Source organism: Ovis aries, chromosome X (genome assembly GCF_016772045.2).
Source record: "Ovis aries strain OAR_USU_Benz2616 breed Rambouillet chromosome X, ARS-UI_Ramb_v3.0, whole genome shotgun sequence".
Taxonomy (NCBI): domain Eukaryota; kingdom Metazoa; phylum Chordata; class Mammalia; order Artiodactyla; family Bovidae; genus Ovis; species Ovis aries.
In genome coordinates this window covers 17,916,245-17,935,246 of record NC_056080.1, presented here as the reverse complement: position 1 = coordinate 17,935,246, position 19,002 = coordinate 17,916,245, and the positions used below count along the sequence as shown (strand labels likewise).

General features: G+C 47.4%; 1 protein-coding gene across 2 annotated transcripts in view; it reads left to right on the top strand.

Annotated features, from left to right (window-relative positions):
- MAP3K15 (mitogen-activated protein kinase kinase kinase 15) overlaps positions 1 to 19,002 on the top strand; it is a 148,306-nt gene that overhangs the window by 121,736 nt on the left and 7,568 nt on the right. The window contains exons 17-25 of one of the 2 annotated variants that reach the window (XM_060407716.1): positions 538 to 668; positions 863 to 968; positions 13,331 to 13,488; positions 14,379 to 14,562; positions 15,221 to 15,293; positions 15,720 to 15,894; positions 16,574 to 16,759; positions 17,363 to 17,468; positions 18,323 to 18,536. In XM_060407716.1, the coding sequence (XP_060263699.1) occupies positions 538 to 668; positions 863 to 968; positions 13,331 to 13,488; positions 14,379 to 14,562; positions 15,221 to 15,293; positions 15,720 to 15,894; positions 16,574 to 16,759; positions 17,363 to 17,468; positions 18,323 to 18,536 (1,333 nt within the window). Of the gene's footprint in view, positions 1 to 537; positions 669 to 862; positions 969 to 13,330; positions 13,489 to 14,378; positions 14,563 to 15,133; positions 15,294 to 15,719; positions 15,895 to 16,573; positions 16,760 to 17,362; positions 17,469 to 18,322; positions 18,537 to 19,002 lie in introns of both variants that reach the window. The other variant, XM_042242252.2, reaches the window with a different exon arrangement.

Sequence of the window (19,002 nt, the reverse complement as noted above, 5' to 3'; positions counted from 1 at the left end):
TAGTGTAATAGGGGTATAATATTAAGACAGTCCTGCCCCTGGGACCTGGCCTTGGGAGCTTCTCACAGTGAGCATGGAGAACCCCAGCCTCCTGTGATCTCAGTCCCAGTCTCCCTCAGGGGCCCTTCACTCTGCTCCTGTCCACCTCTGATTTCAGGGTGAGATGCTGGTGCAGGACCTACAGTGTTAGGCCAGCCCTCCAAGTTCAGAGAGCACTGCCACGCTCTCTTCCAGACTCCCTGCAGCTGAACAGAGCTAAGCTCCAAGGTGGCCTGGCTGAGTTTCAGGGGTCACCCGGAGTTCCTTCCCACCGTCCACCTCTGGTCAGCCTCATGGGCCAAGTCTCATCCAGTCCCTTCTCTGCTTGCACATCTGGGAAACAGGCCATAAAGACAGAAGAAAGACTGTGCATTTAGGCCAGATACAGTGATGTGGGCACAAGTGCTTCCATCATTTTAGAAACAGCACATTTTATTTCCCTGAACCTGTATACTTGAATCTTCATCACCTTAAGGAGCTTTCTGCTATGTCTGCCAGGAAGCCTTTCAGCTCTTCTGCGATCAAAGTGGGGGCCGATGAAGGAGCCCACCATCAAATTCTACACCAGGCAGATCCTGGAAGGCCTCAAATACCTGCATGAAAACCAGATTGTGCACAGAGATATCAAGGTACTTGCTTGTCTGAGCCTCCGGGGTGTCGCTTTGCGTCTCAGATCACGGGAGCTGCGGGCACTGTCAGGGGGTGGATTGAGCAGAATCTAGTCTTCCTAGAGATGCATGGCCCTTGGTTAAGACCCAAGTCAGTTTTACATGAGTTTGTTGAACTCTGTCTTTAAGCGTTTGATGTTCTTCCTTTTCCAAAGGGTGATAACGTTCTGGTGAACACCTATAGTGGAGTGGTGAAGATCTCCGATTTCGGCACCTCAAAACGTCTTGCAGGAGTGAATCCGTGTACGGAGACTTTTGCTGGTAAGCAGAACAAAGCTTGCTAGGGGGTGGCCATCCTGGAGTCAGGCTGCTGGAGCCGCAGTCCTTTGGGAGTTACTCACCGAACACCTGAGTGCAACTGGTAATTGAGGTGGACTGTGTATTGTCCCCAACTTCAGAGCATTTGAGTTCTGTCAGGATAACAAGCTCAGCCAGTTGCATCAACCAGGTTGCCTTACTTTCCTCTTTGTCTTCCAAGGTTGAACAGGTGTAGCACTCTGCTTGAGGTTTTCCAACAAAATGGCGGCATCTCTTGTAAGTTAATAGCACATTATTCAGAATCGTGAGTGATTCTGAGTAACAGTACCCTTCAGACAACTTACCAGGACATCTTATTGGTCCTTCATAAAACTGGCCTGTTAGTTTAGGGAATTCTGGCACCTCATGCATTGATATGATGATTTTTCCAAGGGCAATTGATTCTTACGGGGAATATGGTATTCTTAGCAGATTTGAACACTTACGTTTTCTTTGCTGTGTGTCAGTGATAGAATCAATTATGTGTTGCGAGGAACTGGATCCAAAGAGTGATATAAACCTGTGAGCTAGCTTTCCATTTACTCAACCAGTGAGTAGAATGATGCTCGAAAGCTGCCTATGGCTTTTTGTTATTCCCACTTAAAAGCAAAACAGAAACTTTGATCCTTGGAAAGAAGTACTGATTTTGAATAAGTAAAGGTTTATGGTCCCCAAAGGTGTAATGGAAGGATCACAAAGCTCTGTTTGATGGAATTAGGAAAGAGAACTTACAATATTATTAGTTCAGTTCAGTCGCTCAGTCATATCTGACTCTTTGCGATCCCATGGACTGCAGCACGCCAGGCTTCCCTGTTCATCACCAACTCCCGGAGCTTGCTCAAACTCATGTCCATCGAGTTGGTGATGCCATCCAACCGTCTCATCCTCTGTCAATATTATACAATATTAAAGCTTCAGTATACGCTGTGAACGGCAGATGACTGTGTTCTATCCCTATAACACCAAACTGTAGAGTAGACAGACTTTGCCTTAGTTTGGGTGAATAATGTCTAGCTTCGACAGACTTTTCTTTAACAAGAGAGTTGTTGTGTGTCAGCCACTGGACGCCCACAGTGGAGACTCATTCTCTATCTGAAGAGAACTTTTATGCATCAGAAGTGACTTCTCAGTTATAACACCAGGGGAGGTACATGCACCTCAAAATGGGGAACTTTTGAAGACCCCACCAGAATCTCCCAAGAAGTGTATTGAATTTTCATTCAATTTTTCTGATAATTATACTTACATATGTATATGTATGTGTATATATATGTATATTGACATGTATATATCAGTGAGTATGTATGTATGCATGTATGACTGGCATATTTTTTTTTTACTAGTCTAATGACTTTTTTTTTCCCTTTTCTTTGGAAGCCGCCAGTTAGCTTGGTAATATATAGCAAGAGGGCTCTGATAGGGCCAGAAGTTATTCAAAGACTTGAAACCCCCAACAATTTATCTCATAATTACCATCCCCAAGGAGGAAAAAAATTCATAAAGAAAACACATGTATAATTCATTATAGCATATCACATTTTCCCAAGTAATTGGCTTGAGGCAGGAATTTTGCATTGCAAAATAATGCAGGGGTGTTTGGGGGATAATAAAGAAGGGGTCTCATTTGGGGTAGGAAATTCCCCTGCATATAATTGCTCTTTGCAAAACAGAGCGGTTCTGTAAAGGAATCTCAACGGCCTGGTGCCACAGTCCAGTTGGGTGCAGAGGGACGTGGTGAGGCATTTCTGTGCAAATGCCCAGAAGTTTTCAGAGCCTGGAAGGAGGGACAGAGGTTTCACATGACCTTATGGTCTGAAGTTCTCCCCTCTGGTGTTCCTCTGAAGGCTTTTTGCCGTAGCTATAAACCAGCTATAACAGGAGGAAGGGCCTTTATGACCAGGGTCAGCCCCCTTCACTTTTGGTTTTGCAACAGTTTTATCGAGGTTTAACTCACATATCATAAATGTACCCATTAAAAGTGCACATTTTGATGGTTTCTGGTAAATTTTCCAAGTTGTACAGCCACTGCTGCAAAGCAACTTTTGAGCATTGCCATCTCCCCCAAAATGGTGCCACCTTACAGTCAACCCCAGCCCACCACTGATCTATTCTGTCTTTGTTTATGTAGATGTTCCCACTCTAGAGATTTTTATAAACAGAAAGATACCCTATGCAGTTCCTTGTGCCCAGCTTCTTATGCTTCACAGAATCTTTCTGATGTTCACCTGTGCTGTAGCTGTATCGGTATTTCATTCCTTTTCTGGCTGAACAGTATTCCATCATATGGATAAGACTGCATTTTGGTTTGGTTTGGTTTGATTTGTGGCTGCATTGGATCTTCCTTGCAGCAGGCTTTCTTTAGTTTTGGCTTGCAGGCTTCTCTTGTGGCAGCACTCAGGCTATAAAGTATGTGGGCTCAGTAGTTGCAGCATGTGGGATCTTAGTTCCCTGATCAGGGATCAAACCTACATTCCCTGCATTGGAAGATGGATTCTTAACCACTGGGACCACCCAGGAAGTCCCTAGACCACCTTTTGTTTATCCATCTACCAGTTAATGGCCATTAGATTGTTTCCCCTTTCTGGCTGTTGTGAACAATACCACTGTGAACATTCAGATAGAAACCTCTGTGTGGAGATGCGGTTTCATTCCTCTCTGCTGGATACCCAGGAGTGGAACTTAGGACAGGAAGTCTCTCCTGATCTCTGGCTGTGAACAGCCTTGGTTCAAAGTCTGGCTCAACTACTTGCTAGCTCTGTGAGCTTGGACATGTTACTTAACCTCTCTGTGTCTCAAGTTTCTTCATAAGTAGAACAGAGATGCTCATAATACTTACCCCGGAGGGTTTTTCTGTGGATTAAATTTATTGATACTGGAATGAAGCACTTTAACCACTGCCTGGCTCGTAGCGAGTGAGGCTGAAGTCTGCATTAATGAAATAAATGCTCATTTACACTTAGAGCTGGCAGGAGCCTTTGAGAGAATCAGGTTTATGTGCATAACTAATGTGTTGAACCTGTTGGACTCAAAAGAGGTTAATTTTAATTTTTGTCTCCCATGGTCCCTTATATCCCGGGCCTTTCCCGTGACTTTTCCAGCCACCCTTAGCTAACAGAAAGAAAGGCCTAATGACACTTGGAGAAGCAAATGCAGTCCGAATCCATTCACTGGAAGGGTTCTGGCTGATACCCAGGCATGTCTTGTTTAATTGTGCTTTGCTTGGCTGCACTTCACAGATACTGCGTTTGTTTGTTTGTTTTTAACAAATTGAAGGTTTGTGGCAACTTTGCATCGTTAGATGACGGTGAGCATCTTTTAGTGATAGAGGATTATTTAATTAAGTCTGTACATTGTTTTGTTAGATATGATGCTTTGTTGTTGCTGTTTAGTCGCTCAGTCACGTCTGACTCTTTGAGACCTCATGGATCATAGCCCGCCAGGCTTCTCTGTCCATGGGATTCTCCAGGCAAGAATACTGCAGTGGGTTGTCATTTGCTTCTCCAGGGGATCTTCCCGACCTGTGGATCCAGCCTGTGTCTCCTGCATTGAGACTGCAGGAGATAAACTGCAGGCGGGTTTATCTATCACTGAGCCATCAGGGAAGCCCCTGATATAATGCAACTGCACATTTAATCGACTATAGTATATGTGAGCATAACTTTTCCATGTGCTCGGAAGGCAAAAAGCTCCTGTGACTCACTGTATTGAGATACTCACTTGATTGTGGTAGTCTGGGTTCGAACCTGCAGGATCTCAGAGTCTGCCTGTGCTCATCCGCACACTGGTCCCCATACAAAGGGCGGACTCCTCGCCCCTGTCGCTGCTGGTCCGTGGCAGGGCCGCAGGGGTCGGGGTGTTGGCCTTGACTCCGTCCCTCACCTCCTTTCCTTAGTGGCTGTGAGCAGGAGAAAGGGACAGGGAACGTTTTCACTTGATGGGCACTATTCTAAGTGGCCTCCTGTGCTCTGGGCCTGGCTGATGGTTGTTGCTAACTCTTTGCTGCCGGCTCCCTCTAAATGTAACTCCAGAGTCCTCAGCAGGGGCCTGTCCTTCAGCTGACTGTCCCCTGTCCCCTCACCCTGATCTGATACCCTGCACCATATAACTACCTCTCTGTCTTTTTCTACTGAGGGAAGCAGGCCCTGGAAAGGCTGTCTTTGAGCAGGATTCCCTTTAAAAAGACCCTCAAGCGATATGTGTACGATGAGTTCTACATCTGGTGTCCAGGATTTATGTGCCTTGTACCTGCTGTTAAGAGGGTGTGGTGATCTCCCCCAACCATATGGTCCCCTCTCTGCTGCTGTCAGCTGCTTTTGCTCCCATGGAAACTAGTCCTCTGTGCGGTGTCTTTGCTGGAGACACGTACATACGGGACTCTGAGCGGGCCCCATGAGGAGCCCTGACAGGATCTGGGTGTGGAGGATGTGGCAGCCCCTCCCTCCAGGCCCATCCCTGGGGCAGGACAACTGGGTAACCCTGGAAAGGGTCATGCTGGAAACTGGAAAGCTGCACCTTACTTCTCTTTTCGCTACTTCATTAAGTTTTGAAACTTTGGGCTCTAACACTGTCCAGGGGCCTCTAGAAGATGCTGACACATGTGGCCTCCTTTCAGGTGCACTTGTCTTGAGTGCATGTTGAGTTGCTTGAGTCGCCATGGCCCCACACCCTTCTGGAGACAGCCCTTCCCCACTCATGTAATGGGACAGCGTAGACCTCCCAGCACCACTGTCTCCAAAAATGTCACTTTCACCCCACCATCCCCACCCCCAGAAGAAGGTTTCTGTGGGTCCCCTGGTCACCTTCTTTTGCACCCATGTAGGTACCTGAAGGATCACAGGAAACTCCCTAAGAGAGCCAGATGTAAGGTGAGCAAAATTTCCAGGATTGCTCCATTCATTTGCCCCACCATGGCATCTCCACTTGGTTTTCTCCACAAAAGCCAGCCTGTAGTACAGCTCATGTACGCCCACAACATGCATGCTGTCTGAAGATGGTCCCTTGACTCTTAGAAACAGTTATGTGGATCCATCTCTGTGTCACTGCTGGCGTGACTCAGTGGTTCCCTAGGAACACAGTAATAAGTAAAACAGGGCACCCAGGTTTCTATTACTGCCCTAGGCCTTCCAGTTATATGAGAAGTCACATTATGGCTTTGAAAATTCTTGCATCAGCTGCTCTGAATCAGGCAGCTTTCTCTTCAGTTGTGCTTCTTCTGGATCCATTACTTTGATCAGCAGTGTGTAGCTCTACGTTTGAAGACCAAAGACCTGGGCTCTAGCTTGAATAATTTCCCTAGCTTCTCTGAGCCTCAGTTTCCTCATATATGAAATGAGAACAACAGTACATCATACCTCTTCTGAGCGTCCTTAATGGAGTTGTGAGAGTCAGATGGCCAATGCTATGCGGAGATGCTTTGTAGCATGCTGTTGAGTGCTAATTGGAAGTCAGATGTTGTGGCCAGAGCCTCCAAGATGGCCTCTAGTCATCCTTACCTCCTGATATTCACAGCCTATTATTCCCCTCCCCTTGATCACTGTCTGGACTTAGTGACTTTCTTCTAATGAATAGATTAGAATAGGGTGGTGGTGTGTGATCTGGATGCTAGGTCAGAAAAGGCAGTGTGGCATTTCTTTTGCTTTCTGTTGGATTATACACTCTGGGGGAAGCCATATTTTAAGCTACCCTATGAAGGATCCCAGGTGGTGAGAAACCGAAGCCTCTTCCCAACCCTCACTTGAGCTTGGAAGTAGATCCTTGAGCTCCAGTCAGCCTTCAGATGACTGCAGCTCCAGCCAAAACTTTGGCTGCAGCCTAATGAAGGACCCTGGGCCAGATCTACCCAGCCTAGTTGTTCATAGATTCAAATCCTTAGAAACTGTGTGAGATCATAACTGTTGTTTTAAACTGCTAACCTTTGGGGTAGTTTATTCTTTTTTTTCTAGCATGCGATATGTGTTTTTTTGGAGTATAATTGATTTACAATGTTGTGTTAGTTTCAAGTATACAGCAAAGTGAATCAGTTTCACATATACATATATCCACTCTTTTCTTTAGATTCTTTCCCCGTATAGACTATTAAAGAGTAATGAGTAGAGTTCCCTGTGCTGTACAGAAGGTCCTTATTAGTTATTTATTTTGTATATCAGTTCAGTTCAGTAGCTCAGTCGTGTCCGACTCTTTGCAACCCCATGAATGGCAGCACGCCAGGCCTCCCTGTCCATCACCAACTCCCGGAGTTCACTCAAACTCATGTCCATTGAGTCAGTGATGCCATCCAGCCATCTCATCCTCTGTCATCCCCTTTTCCTCTTGCCCCCAATCCCTCCAAGCATCAGAGTCTGCTGGGCTGGAAGAAGCACAAGCTGGAATCAAGATTGCTGGGAGAAATATCAATAACCTCAGATATGCAGATGACACCACCCTTATGGCAGAAAGTGAAGAGGAACTAAAAGCCTCTTGATGAAAGTGAAAGAGGAGAGTGAAAAAGTTGGCTTAAAGCTCAACATTCAGAAAACGAAGATCATGGCATCTGGCCCCATCACTTCATGGCAAATAGATGGGGAAACAGTGGCTGACTTTATTTTCTTGGGCTCCAAAATCACTGCAGATGGTGATTGCAGCCATAAAATTAAAAGATGCTTACTCCTTGGAAGAACAGTTATAATCAACCTAGATAGCATATTCAAAAGCAGACATTACTTTGCCAGCAAAGGTCCGTCTAGTCAAAGCTATGGTTTTTCCAGTGGTCATGTATGGATGTGAGAGTTGGACTGTGAAGAAAGCTGAGCACCGAAGAATTGATGCTTTTGAACTGTGGTGTTGGAGAAGACTCTTGAGAGTCCCTTGGACTGCAAGGAGATCCAACCAGTTCATCCTAAAAGAGATCAGTCCTGGGTGTTGTTTGGAAGGACTGATGCTAAAGCTGAAACTCCAATACTTTGGCCACCTCATGCGAAGAGTTGACTCGTTGGAAAAGCCCCTGATTTTGTATATAGTAATGTATATATGTCAATCCCAAACTCCAAATTTATCCCTCCCCGCCTTCCCGCTGGTAATCATAAGTTTGTTTTCTACTTCTGTTTTGTAAATAAGTTCATTTGCACCTCTTTTTTTAATTCCACATGTAAGTGATATCATATGATACTTGTCTTTCTCTGACTTACTTCACTCAGTATGACAATCTCTGGGTCCATCCATGTTGCTGCAAGTGGTATTATTTCATTCTTTATATGGCTGAGTAATATTCCACTGTGTGTATGTAACACATCTGCTTTATCCATTCCTCTGTTGATGGACATTTAGGTTGCTTCCATGTCCTGGCTATTGTAAATAGCTCTGCGATGAACATTGGGGTGCATATATCTTTTTTTTTTTTAGTTTTTTATTTTTTAAATTTTAATATCTTTAATTCTTACATGCGTTCCCAAACATGAACCCCCCTAGGGTGCATATATCTTTTTGAATTATGGTTGTCTTTGGGTGTATGCCCTGGAGTGGGATTGCTGGATCATATGGTAGTTCTGTTTAGTTTTTAAGGAACCTCCATACTGTTCTCCATAGTGACTGTACCGATTTACATTCCCAAAAAAGTGTGGGAGGGTTCCCTTTTCTCCACATCGTCTCCAGCATTTATTGTTTGTAGATTTTTTGATTATGGTCGTTCTGCCTGGCATGAGGTGATACCTCATTGTAGTTTTGATTTGCATTTCTCCGATAGTTAGTGAAGTTGAACCTTTTCATGTGCCTTTTGACCATCCACATGACTTCTTTGGTGAAATGTCTGTTTGAATCTTCTGTCCATTTTTTATAGGATTTTTTTTTAATTGAGCTGTATGAGCTGTTTGCATATTTTGGAGATTAATCCTTTGCCAGTTGCTTTGTTTGCAAATATTTCCTCCCATTCTCAGGGTTGTCTTTTTGTTTCTGGTATCCTTTGCTGTGCAAAAGTTTTTGAGCGCAATTTGTTTGTTTTTATTTTCAGTACTCTAGGAGGTGAATCAAGAATGATTTTGCTACAATTTATGTTAAAGAGTCTTCTGGCTATTTTCCTCTAAGAGTTTTATAGTGTCCAGCCTTACATTTATGTCTGTAATCCATTTTGAGTTTTTTTTGTGTGTGTACATGGTGTTAGGGAGTATTCTAATTTCATTCTTTTACACATAGCTGTCCAGTTTTCCCAGCACCACTTATTGAAGAGGCTGTCTTTTCTCCATTGTATATTCTTGCCTCCTTTGTCAAAGATAAGGTGACCATAGGTGCATGGGTTTATCTCTGGGCTTCCTATCTTGTTCCATTGGTCTATATTTCTGTTTTTGTGCCAGTACCATACTGTCTCTATTGCTATAGCTTTGTACTATACTTGAAGGCAGGGAGTCTGATTTCTCCAGCTCTGTTTTTCTTTGGGGTAGTTTAGTATATAGCAATAAATAACTGATATGGATGTCATTGTGAAGTCCCTGCCTTTAGAAACAGTGATGTTCACTGTGGTTCCATATAATGAAAATCTCCAAATTTAGCATGAAGCAGACTAATCCTCCAATTGTGAAGCCATTATACTAAGGACAGTTGTTTAGTTGCGGTTAATAAGCCATTGCAATTTGGTTGATTACTATTTTCTACTGCCTCATAAGTTGCTAAGTTTATTCTCTTGCTCTTTTAAGAATTAACTTTTAGCGATTGTGTTAGTCAGGACCCAGGCAGGAAAATTGAAATCACCACAGTTATTTTGGGGCTTCCCAAGTGGTGCTGATGGTAAAGAATGTGCCTGCCCATACAAGAGATGCAAGTTTGATCCTTGTGTTGGGAAGATCCCCTGGAGTAGGAAATGCCAACCGACTCCAGTATTCTTGCCTGGAGAATCCCATGGACAGAGGAGCCTGGCAGGATGCAGTCCATGGGGTCACAAAGAGTTGGACATGACAGCACAGATGTGTACATGAAGTTTACAGAGAGAATTTAGTTGAAAGAACTGTTTACTGATAATCAGAAAGCAGCCTCCATCCCTGGGGCTTGAGGGAACAGAGAGGAGAGGAGAATTCAAAGCTTTCCATCGGGGCTGCTAACTGGGCTGTAGCACATAATTCTGAAGGGACGAGATGAGGCTGGTTCTGAAAGTATGGAGGGACAAAAAAAAAAGCTGGTAATGAGCCAACCACTGCTACTGCAACCAGCTGAGGGTCCAGAGGGAAACTTGCTAACCTCTCCTTCCTGTCACTTGCGCACAGGCGCCCAAGTGGCCAGGGAGCAGCAGGCGGAGCAGAAATGTGGTTTGCACAGTCCCAGGCCCAGTGTAGCAGAGCTGAGAGATAACAGCTTGATAAACAGCACAGCGGCATCGTTCTCCTAAGTTAATGAATTACTGGTCAGTTAGAAGGCACATCGCCTGTGGAGGCCTCGCTCTGTGTTGTTCACTGTAGTAGGAGCTTGTAGGGGATGTTGTGTCACTGGAGGCTCCCTTCCTAGGGCTCTGAGGTTTCCTAACACTGCAGCCACTGCTACAAGCCTCCATCTTGCCCAACCCTGCTGCCAACTGAACACTTCCCCACCAGACTTTCAGCTCAGGAGACCAAAGGCATCATTTTTGCCCTGCTAATCTCTTGCACTCACTGATACAGCCCACTTTATGTTTAACTTTAAATTAGGAAGAATCAAATACAATCTAAAAAAAATTCTTTTAATTTACATTTATTTCTTCAGTCTCAGCAGCCACATTTCAAGAGCTCAACAGTCATATGTGGCTAGTGGCGACCATCTTGAACTGCACAGAATAGACCATTTCCATTATTGAAGAACATCCTATTGGTCAGAGCTGTCCTAGAGCCTTTAAAATGCTTACAGGAAAGAAAAATGCTGATAAGACATTGGATGTTCAAGAGGAAGATGTAGTAGGTGGCATCTCCAAACTTACTTTAACCAATGAGCCCTTTGATTTCATTGATCCAGACTCAGGAAACCTATTTTGGTTGTGTGGCTATTTTTTAAGTGGAGGATAATTGTTTTACAATGTTGTCTTAGTTTCTGCTGTGCAGCGTGAATCAGCTCTATATACATATATCCCCTCCCTCTCGGACCTCCCTCCCACCTCCATCCCACCCCTCTAGGTCATCACAGAGCACCAGGCTGAACCCCCTGTATACCAGCTTCCCACTAGCTGTCTGTTTTACACATGGTAGTTTATATATGGCAGTTCTAATCTCGTAACTCATCCCACCCTCCCTTTCCCACCCTGTGTCCATATGTGCTTCCTCTGCATCTGCATCTCCATTCCTGCCCTGCAAATAGGTTCATCTGTACCATTTTTTTCTAGATTCCACCATAGTTAGTGTTAATCACTTAATCATGTTCGACTCTGTGACCCCATGAACTGTAGCCCACCAGGCTCCTCACTCCATGAAATTCTCCAGGCAAGAATACTGGAGTGGCCTGCCATTCCTTTCTCCAGGGGATCTTCCCAATCCAGGAATTGAACCCAGGTCTCCTGCATTGCAAGCAGATTCTTTACCATCTGAGCCACTAGGGAAGCCACATACATGTGTTAATATATGATATTTGTTGTTCTCTGTCTGGCTTACTCTACTTAGTATGGTCATCTGTAGGTGCATCCATGTTGCCGCAAATTATATTATTTCATTCTTTTTATTGGCTGAGTAATACTCCACTGTATAGATGTAGCACATCTTCTTATCCATTCCTCTGTTGATGGACATCTGGGTTGCTTCCATGTCCTGGCTACTGTAAATAGTGGTGCAGTGAGCATTGGGGTGTACATGTATCGTTTTGCATTATGGTTTTCTCAGGGTGTATGCCAGGAGTGGGATTGCTGGGTCATATGGTTGTGATCCTGAGGCAGGCACTGGAGTTTCTTGGTACATTGATGTTCTCGATTCACCCTTTGGCCAATATCACCTCCCAGTTGGCTGTTTATTATAAATGTCTTTGCCAGCACACAGCATCTGCTGCTGCTCCCACATTCCCCTCTCCTCTCCTCAGGATTAGTTTCAAGGAAAAGCAAAGATTTTACTCTTAGAGCCCTTGATTGACCTCGCTGCCCCATCTCTCCGACAAGCCCTCCTCTTTCCTGATCCTTGCTTTCCCTGTGATAGCCTCTGGTGGCTCGTGATCCACAGGAGAAAGTTCAAAGCCAGCGGTTTCAGAGCACACACAGCGCACCATGCAGGCTGCACCCAGGCAGCTGCCACCTTCATGCTTCCTACTCCCTCCCCCTGGCCTGTGTCAGACAGAGCTCCTGGGTTCACTGTGTGCTTTCCACCCATGCACGGGCTTTGGCTCGAGCCCTTCCCCATGCCTGAAAGTCCTCCTGCTTTGGCCACTTGGCCAAGCCTCATGGCAGGAATCTACTTCACTGGCAGCCGCAGCCAGCACCTGTTTGGCTCGGCCACTGTGTTCTGGCCAGGTCATACTTTCCCCACCTACTGCCAGCCAGTGACCAAGCACAGTGGAGGTACTAGAACCAATGTGGCGCTCTTCCAGTGGGCACCTTTGGGTCAGGGCCTCCTGGGCAGCCTGGCTAAGCTGTCTCAGAGCTCTTCTGCCATCAGAGACTGCACCCCCCACCTTTTATCCTTCACTCACCTTCTCCCAGGAAGTCACTTGTGTGTCTAATTCTGACTTGGTATTTATTCTCAGACACCCAAACTGACACAGCTAGAGCTTCCCTTGACTCAATCCAGGCAGAATCAGGCACTTCTCCCTGTGTTCTCAGTGCCTTCTGTGTATACTTGTTAATCTCTGTGTGTGCTCAGTCATGTCCGACTCTTTGCAACCCCATGGTCTGTAGCCCATCAGGCTCCTCTGTGCATGGAATTTTCCAGGCAAGAATACTGGAGTGGGTTGCCATTTCCTCCTCCAGGGGATTTTCCTGACCCAGAGGTCGAACCATGTCTCCTGCATTGCAGGCAGATTCTTACCACTGCGCCACCTGGGAAGCACTGACTATATCCTCCATCACACTGCCGCCCTGCTCAGCACACCATCATCATGCCTGTCTCCTCCTCTAGACAGGTCTGGCCCCGTGGGTCTCACATTCCGATCCCTCTGTCTTTATGGCGTTCTCAGATGTGTTGACTGAATTGGATCAGGCTCATTTATCCCTCAAAGGGCTTGAGCAATCCTCTCTCAGTGTGACTAGTGTTAAAGGCACCCTGCATGTCTCTAGTCCAAGAAAAGATGCAGCAACAGTTACACGTGAGATCAGACCCCATCTGTCATTAACAGGAGAATGAAGCTCACACACTTATTTACTAATGGTATATTTTGGTTTTGAACAACACGGTGCCCACCATCTTTGTTGTATTTTTTCCCAATAGGCACGCTGCAGTACATGGCACCTGAGATCATCGACCAAGGCCCTCGTGGGTACGGCGCCCCAGCTGACATCTGGTCCCTGGGCTGCACCATCATTGAGATGGCCACCAGCAAGCCTCCGTTCCATGAGCTCGGTGAGCCACAGGCAGTGATGTTCAAGGTAAGACATGTTGAGTGACTTAGGTTGCTGGTGTTGGAGAGAGAGAATTCAAATCAAAAACCTCCTCCCAATGCAGAAACCTCTCCACAAAGGTGGACAAGAAAGAAAATAGGTTTTTTTCTTTTCTCTCTCCCTTCTCTCTCTGCCTCTGCCAGTATCTTACTATCTCAACTAGGAACCAAACCTGTGACCCCTGCATTAGGAACCAAAAGTCCAAACCACTACACCACCTAGCAACTCCCAAACCCTTAGCTTCTCTTCCCTCCTTACTGTGAGAAATTACTATCAGTTTACAGACGTATAATATACAACCTACCAGTGAATGTTGGTAATTGGATCTCTGGTGTATCTGCCTTTTCTTAACCCAGCTTGGACATCCGGAAGTTCTTGGTTCGCATAATGCCGAAGCCTAGCATGCGAGATTTTAAGCATGACCTTACTAGCATGGGAGACGAGTGCAACTGCCCAATGCTTAGATCATTCTTTGGTACTGCCTTTCTTGGGATGAGGATTGACCTTTATATATGCCCTTACTTAGGGTTTTCTTAGGGTTTAACTCATCAGAAATTAAATTATTAAATGTCTGTGAAAGGTGTGAGGTACTCATCTAAATGTATCTGTTTCCATACGGAGAGCACATTTATTGAAAAGTTCATCATTTTGCCTGCTGAACTACTGTTTTCTATGTATCATATAAGATGATTGCATTTCTACCTCAGCATATTAATAAGGGTCATATACGACAGACCTACATCATACTCAGTGGTATTCCAGAGGCCAGTTGGCATGGCCGTTGCTGGAATCCGGCATCAGCCCTCTGGGATGGCAGACACTGGGGTTGTGTGGCTCTTGTGTGCACCTGCGTGTGCCTTACTGTGCCTTCAATGCAGGTGGGGATGTTTAAGATCCACCCAGAGATTCCGGAAACCCTCTCAGCTGAAGCCAGAGCCTGCCTTTTATCCTGTTTTGAGCCTGACCCCCACAAACGTGTCACTGCCACAGGCCTGCTCCAAGAGGGCTTCTTCAGGCAGGTGCACAAGGGCAAGAAGAACCGGATTGCTTTCAAGCCAGCAGGTGAGGTCTCCCTGGACAGAGTAGTGGGGGCACAGTAGGGGTGCGGTTGTCCAAACCCAGGGAATGACTGTCCCTCAGTGTCCTGTGAGTGTCACAGGGAGCCCCGTAGGTGACACTGAGGTAGCGTCTCCTCCATTCAGCCTGGCTTTCAGGGCTCTGCTTGGGAGGAAGGAGAGAGGCGCCCCAGCTGGGGTTCTGTCTTCCCCAAGTGCAAGGCCCAGAGCTTCATGTTTGGAGCCCGGCCTCTCACCCTGTGCTGCTCCCAACTTTGATTAAAGGGTGTCTGTTGTTCTGGGCCAGTAAGTCCTGCTGGGCACTGACAGAAGAGCAGCCTTGCTGTGGATGGGGTCAGAGGCCAGCTCAGCCTCTTGCACCTGGAGAGCCATTGGCTGTTAGAAATGCAGTCTTAGGCCCATCCCGTCTCCACGGAAGCAGAGCCTCCGTCTACCCAGGACCCCTGGGTGATCACTGGCGCCCCCAGTTAGAGCAGCACAGGCTTAGGCCTCCCGGTGGGTCGCCTGGCCCGAGGAGCTGCTCGTGCTCACTCTGCCCTCCTGGCTGCCCCTGACAGAGGGTCCTCGGGGCGCCGTGCTGACCCTGCCCCCATCCGGAGAGCTGCCGGGCAGCAGCAGCAGCGAGCATGGCTCCGTCTCCCCAGACTCTGACGCCCAGCCTGACACGTACTTCGAGAAGTCCCGCCTGCCGGTGCAGCGGCTCAGCCACCTGCTCAGGTACAGCCGCTCCACAGCCCTTGGGCACAAAGTGCGTCCTGCGTAAACCGGAGTCTTCCTGTCTGCATGATCAGAAGGGTGGCCGGGCGGCCACTGACATTGCGAGCGAGTGGGCGATGTGGTCGCTTACTGTCCCTTCCCCTCCTCCTCCTCTCCCCCCATTTCCTCCTCCTCCCCATCCCTCCTTATCCTCACCCTGTTACCCCTCCTTCCCCCTTCCTTCTTCCCCTTCTATCCTCCTCTCCCCCAAAACCCTGGTGGTCTGGGGATTAGGAAAAACGCTAGTCTCGCCTCCTGCAGTTTCATCTTCCCGAGGCTGGGGACATGAAGGATCATCTCTCAGCCCCTCCCCCACAGTGCCCCCACCCCCTGCACAGAGACTGCGCCCCTGGGAAGCGGAGGACTGTCACGTGCGTTTGTCCGCAGTGTTCCCGATGAGAGTTCGGCCTTGGAGGACCGGAGCGCAGCCTTGTCCCCGGAAGACAGGGACCAGGGCCTTTTCCTGCTGCGAAAGGACAGTGAGCGCCGTGCCATCCTCTACAAAATCCTCTGGGAGGAGCAGAATCAGGTGGCTTCCAACCTGCAGGAGTGCATAGCCCAGGTACAGGCTGGGCGTGGGGGCTGCAATCCCACCCCCTCCGCCCGAGGCAGGGTCCCAGGAGAGGTCCAAATGGGCCTGCCACCCCCGAACATTTGCAATTACAATAATCACCATAAGTATTTCCCAACGTCCTCTTTTCCAACCAAAGAGAATACAAAAAAGACTCCACTGAAACCTGAATTTGCCAAATACTGCAGTGAAACCAGGCCCTGATGGGGCCGTGCTGCCCCCTGGTGGAAAACAGGCCACATGGCAGCACAAAGCCCAGTTAATCCCCGGCTGCAGTTGGCCTCTGCTGCCTCTGAGGAAGAAAGGCTGTGGATCGAAATGTGACTTTTAACTCATTTTGGATGGGATGAGGTCCTTTTAGTAAGAGGCCACTGCTCTCTATGAACTGTGCCTTCTTATAAGGCCCATTGGTGGTGGAGGGTGGTTGACAAGGGGTCAAACAGGATGGCAGCCCATTCCTCCAGGGAGGGGAGGGGGCCTCGTAAACCTCTAACAGGAAGCATATGGAGGCAGTTCCAGGACCAGAGACCCTATCTCAGCTGGGGGTTCCCCACTTCCATAAGCTAGTGGACAGTGTGGTTCATCTAGGTGCCCACAGTACTTCTTGGATGCCCCCCACCCCCAATTTACTCAGTGACTTGATTTTTTTGGTTGGGGGCTTGGTGATCAGAGTTCAGAAGAGTTGCATCTCTCAGTCGGCCACATCAAGCAAATCATTGCGATCCTGAGAGACTTCATCCGCTGCCCAGAGCACAGGGTGATGGCATCCACAATATCAAAGCTCAAGGTGGACCTGGACTTTGACAGCTCATCCATCAATCAGATTCACCTGGTACTGTTTGGATTTCAGGATGCTGTAAGTGTCCCATTTGGCCCTAAAAAACATGACAGAAGGTAGGACACCCCCCAAAGTGGCTCATAGCTGAGACCATGGAGTTTGATTACCATCTTCTCCCATAGTATCCATCTCTTCTCACCTGATTACACCTGAATCCCGAGTGCCAGCAGTTCTCTAAGCACTGAATGTGTGTGTACATGAGACTGAGATCAAAGAGCAGAGTGTAGGATTTGGGGATGAGCAGTATCTGCCAGCTGAGTAGGTGTGTGGTTGAAGCTTATGTGTCTGCACACACAGGTGTGAGCTGCTCCAGGCCCAAGACCATGTCTGGCTTAGCTTTGTGTCTCAAGACCCCGCCACAGAGCCTGAGGTTTCACGGGTGCTCCACAAACATTTGCTGAATAAACAGAGAGGCCTGTGCAGTAGCTCCAATCGCTGTGCCTGCCCTCTCGACCCCAGTGTGACTTGGGGTCAGCTTAGAGGACTCAGTCAGAAGAAACGTAAATCCAGGGCAGCATGGTTAACACTTTTATCTCAGAGTAGAAGCAAATTTGAATTGGTAAGAACTCCTATTTCTGAAAAAATACAGTGGACCAGAAATCTGGATTTTTGTGATTACAGGTAAATAAAATCTTGAGGAACCACTTAATTAGGCCCCACTGGATGTTTGCAATGGACAACATCATCCGACGAGCAGTGCAGGCTGCGGTCACCATCCTCATCCCAGGTAAGGGCCCCTCTTTTTGGTCACGGTAAATTAGGCTATGGTGGGTATGGAAAAGGTCAGCCAGGTCCTCTGTGCTCACCAGTTGTTACTCTTCCTTTCCCATCGGGGCTATATACGTCCTTGGAATTAAGGAAAATGATGTCACAGACCCCTTTGGTGTCAGTATTTTGTGATTCCAAGCACACCTTCTGGTGCTATTTACATGTCCCCCACCCCAGCATAACTAAGGAGCACGCCGCAGGCTAACGATACACCCAGTGCACTGAGCCTCAGGGCCTGGACCCTTGTGTGCTCAGGACCACCTCCTAGTTGGCTGATGATTTAAATGGCTGTCTTCTCTCTCATCACATGGTAGCTACACAAATCTCTGGCTTTCATAGGCTCTAATTTTCAAATGTTAGAGCAGCTTAGTACCCAAGTTGATCTTCCTTCTGTGATGCCTCCTAGGAAGGGGGGCTCGGAGGCACTTCTGTTGACACTGCCGCTTCCTCTCTTTACTCTGCTCCCTCCCTGTCATCCTCTGCCTGCACTCAGCCCAGGCTCCACTTGTGGGAGTGGCTTGTTAAACCCCAGGACTTCATTACTCCCCTCTCCAAGCAGGGAACTGCAGAAAATACACAGGCCTGGGTGGAAGGCTGCTTGTCCCTTTTTACAACTGCCCTTGTCTAACTAACTTGGATCATCTTTTCAGGTAGAGGTAATAGTCTCCTCTCCCTTTATTAAGGTCAGCAGTCTCCTGGTGGAGCATCGCGTTGGCCGGGCTGGCCTCCCTGCCTGGTTTGCTGGCCTGAGACATAAGCTACACCAAGCATATGACCTTGTTGAACAGTGCTCCTTCTCTTCCATGATTTCAGAGCTCCAAGCCCACTTTGAGCCTGGCTCAGAGACCGAAGGCATGGAAAAGGACACCGATGAGATGGATGAGGACTATTCCCCCGCAGACCCGCCTGCAAGCGAGGCACAGGTGGCACGTGGATGGAGCGAGCCAGCTTCAGCAGTTGCTCAGGAGGCCCCACCCCAGCAGCACCTGAGCTTTCAGCTGAGCAAACTGAGGCAGGAGACCAGCAGGTAGGTGGGGGTGGGACAGAGTTGTTCAGTGCTTCACCCAGGTCTCGGAAAGTCATCTTCGTCCCCCAAGGAACTGGGCAAGGGAATGTTCTCAGCTTCAACTGGGGACCTGGAAGGACGCCTTTCTTTAAAGGCAGAGTGTTCCTGGCTACAATAGGGTGTCCCTATTTCAGAAGAAAAGTTGTATACACCCCTGTATAGGGATCTCTGAAGTTTAACTGTAGACAGATTTTTTGTTTTGAAAAATGTGAAAGTTGACAGTGTATGTAGCACTTCTTTTAAAATGGTTTTCCAGTAAGGTTACTAATCACCTGATTCATCAAATGTTATACATGGATTCAAAGGTGATTGATTTCCAGGGTCCATGGGCACTGTATCTTCCCCCCTCAAGAGAATTAGTAATGTGATAGCAGCCAGCCTGACGGCACAGCTCACAAGCACATGGCTGCTTCACGCCCACCCTGTG